Source organism: Amphimedon queenslandica, unplaced genomic scaffold (assembly GCF_000090795.2).
Source record: "Amphimedon queenslandica unplaced genomic scaffold, v1.1 AMPQUscaffold_12396, whole genome shotgun sequence".
NCBI lineage: Eukaryota > Metazoa > Porifera > Demospongiae > Haplosclerida > Niphatidae > Amphimedon > Amphimedon queenslandica.
This window is the reverse complement of record NW_003547367.1, coordinates 1745-4013: the sequence shown is the minus strand read 5'-3', so window position 1 is coordinate 4013 and position 2269 is coordinate 1745. Positions and strand designations below refer to the sequence as shown.

General features: G+C 33.7%; 1 protein-coding gene across 1 annotated transcript; it reads left to right on the top strand.

Annotated features, from left to right (window-relative positions):
- Positions 1 to 71: 71 nt before the first annotated feature.
- LOC109587903 (serine/threonine-protein phosphatase 6 regulatory ankyrin repeat subunit A-like) lies at positions 72 to 1991 on the top strand. Its single transcript, XM_020004123.1, has 2 exons — positions 72 to 1313; positions 1656 to 1991. The coding sequence occupies exons 1-2, from the start codon at positions 72 to 74 to the stop codon at positions 1989 to 1991; spliced, it is 1578 nt and encodes a 525-aa protein (XP_019859682.1).
- Positions 1992 to 2269: the final 278 nt, after the last annotated feature.

Genomic DNA, 2269 nt, shown 5'->3' with positions numbered 1-2269 from the left:
CACTTGGAATGATGTCATTACTGCATTGACAACTAGAAGAGAAAACATCTCTTGCACATAATATCAAAGAAATGATTGAAGGAGAACTGTCAGTACCTAACATTAGCAAAGCACCTGTTCTAAAAGATATACAAAAAGAGAAGGTAATGTTTACCACAAAAGAAGATGAAGAAGAAGTTTTGCATCCACTAATAGAGCTCAACAAATCATTTGCTAGTTTAATGAGAAAGGTAAGAACAGAATTTTTTGAGAAAGTAGCCTCAGACCCTAAGCTACTCACTGATTTAACAACATGGATCGAGACTTACATGCATTGGAATGATAAACTAACAAATGCATCATTAGATGAAACTTTCAATATCATTCATCCGTTTTATGATTTCATCGATTGCAGTCTAATAGTGGACATGAGTGAAGAATTTCTTTGTGATGTCAAATTTAATGATGATGAAAAATTGAATATTGTCAATAAACTACAAAATTACAGGAAAGAAGCTGATAAACTTAGATTTTCAGCTCAAGTGAAACATCTTCATAAATCATTACAAACAATTTATGAAGGACATATACCAGATACATCAAATATGCCAATAATATCAATGAAGCTTCATAATCAATGGCATGGTAGCGATATCAATGTACTCTCTCTACTGATCCACAACTTACTTCCAATTGGACAGCAGCAGTCAATAATGAAATATATTACAATAACTCCTGGATCTGTTAATACCACATCAGGTTACAGTCTAATAGAATATACTGGAGAAAAGTTACAGTTTATGCATTTCATTGGTATACTTAACTTATACATTAATGATCATCAATTTCTTCAACAAGAAGATGTGAACATGAGCTTCACTTTTGAACTTCATAAAGCAACCACAGCTGGGAAAAAGTTTTTAATTCATCTAGATCAGCATACTAATGAAGAAGGCAAGACAGCACTAATGTTAGCTTGTGAAAGAGGACATGAGGACATTGTACACAGTTTACTGTCTGCTGGAGCTAATGTTGACATTCAGGACAATAAAGGATGGACTGCACTAATGATAGCAGGTATGCATAACCACTGTTCAATCATTCACATATTACTACAAGCTAATGCTAATCTTCACTTGAAGGCATCAGATGGATCAAATGCTGCAATGATTGCTAGTTACAATGGTAACTATGAAGTTTTTGAGCTATTGATTAGTAAAGGAGTTGATTATAAATATCAACGAGAAGATGGTTGGAATGCATTAATGATGGCTTGTGAGAATGGTCACACTCAAATAGTGGAACTGTTGTTGAAGGAACAAGTTGATCCTAATGTTCAAAACAAACATGGTTGGAATGCTTTTATGTTGGCTTGTCAATATAACCACATTCAAATAGTGGAACTGTTGCTGAAGCAACATGTTGATCCTAGTGTTCCAAACAAACTTGGTTGGAATGCTTTTATGTTTGCTAGTCAAAATGGCCATACTAAAGTAGTTGAACTGTTACTGAAGGAACAAGTTGATCCTAATGTTCAAAAGAAAGATGGTTGGAATTCTTTTATGTTGGCTTGTCAAAATGGTCACATTCAAATAATTGAATTGTTGCTGAAGGAAAAAGTTGATCCTAACATTCATGAGGAAGATGGTTGGAATGCTTTTATGTTGGCTTGTGAGAATGGTCATACTCAAGTAGTAGAACTGTTGCTGAAGGAACGAGTTGATCCTGATGTTCAAGACAAAGATGGTCATACTGCTTTGATGGCTGCCAGTTCTAATGGACATTATGAAGTAGTTAAGTTATTATTAGAATGGGAAGCTGATCCAACTATTAAAACTAACAAAGGTCACAATGCAATATCACTTTCAAAAGACTCTGAAATATCTTTATTGATTTACAACTGCATGTACAAAAAGGATGTTGAAACAGTAACCAGTGGTTACGATACAGCAGATATCAGTAGTATGAGTAGTTGTCCTTCAACATTAACTTTATCAATTCAGCCGCAATAGGTGACTCTACCATGGCAGGCTTCACTGTAAGAAAAAAGTGATGTTGCACTCAATTTTTATTGTTAGATCTAGATGCTTCATGCATGTATGATTTTTGCTGCTTAACTAGATATTGTGTAATGTACTTAGTTTTGTCTGAACAATGTATAATACAGCTTATATAATACAACTTGCTGCTTAATAGTACATAATCAAAAGTATTTACTCTTCAATTAAATACTTTATTTCAATATTTATTGCTAAATCATTGTTGTTAAGATTATTGACCTCGCCAGAGA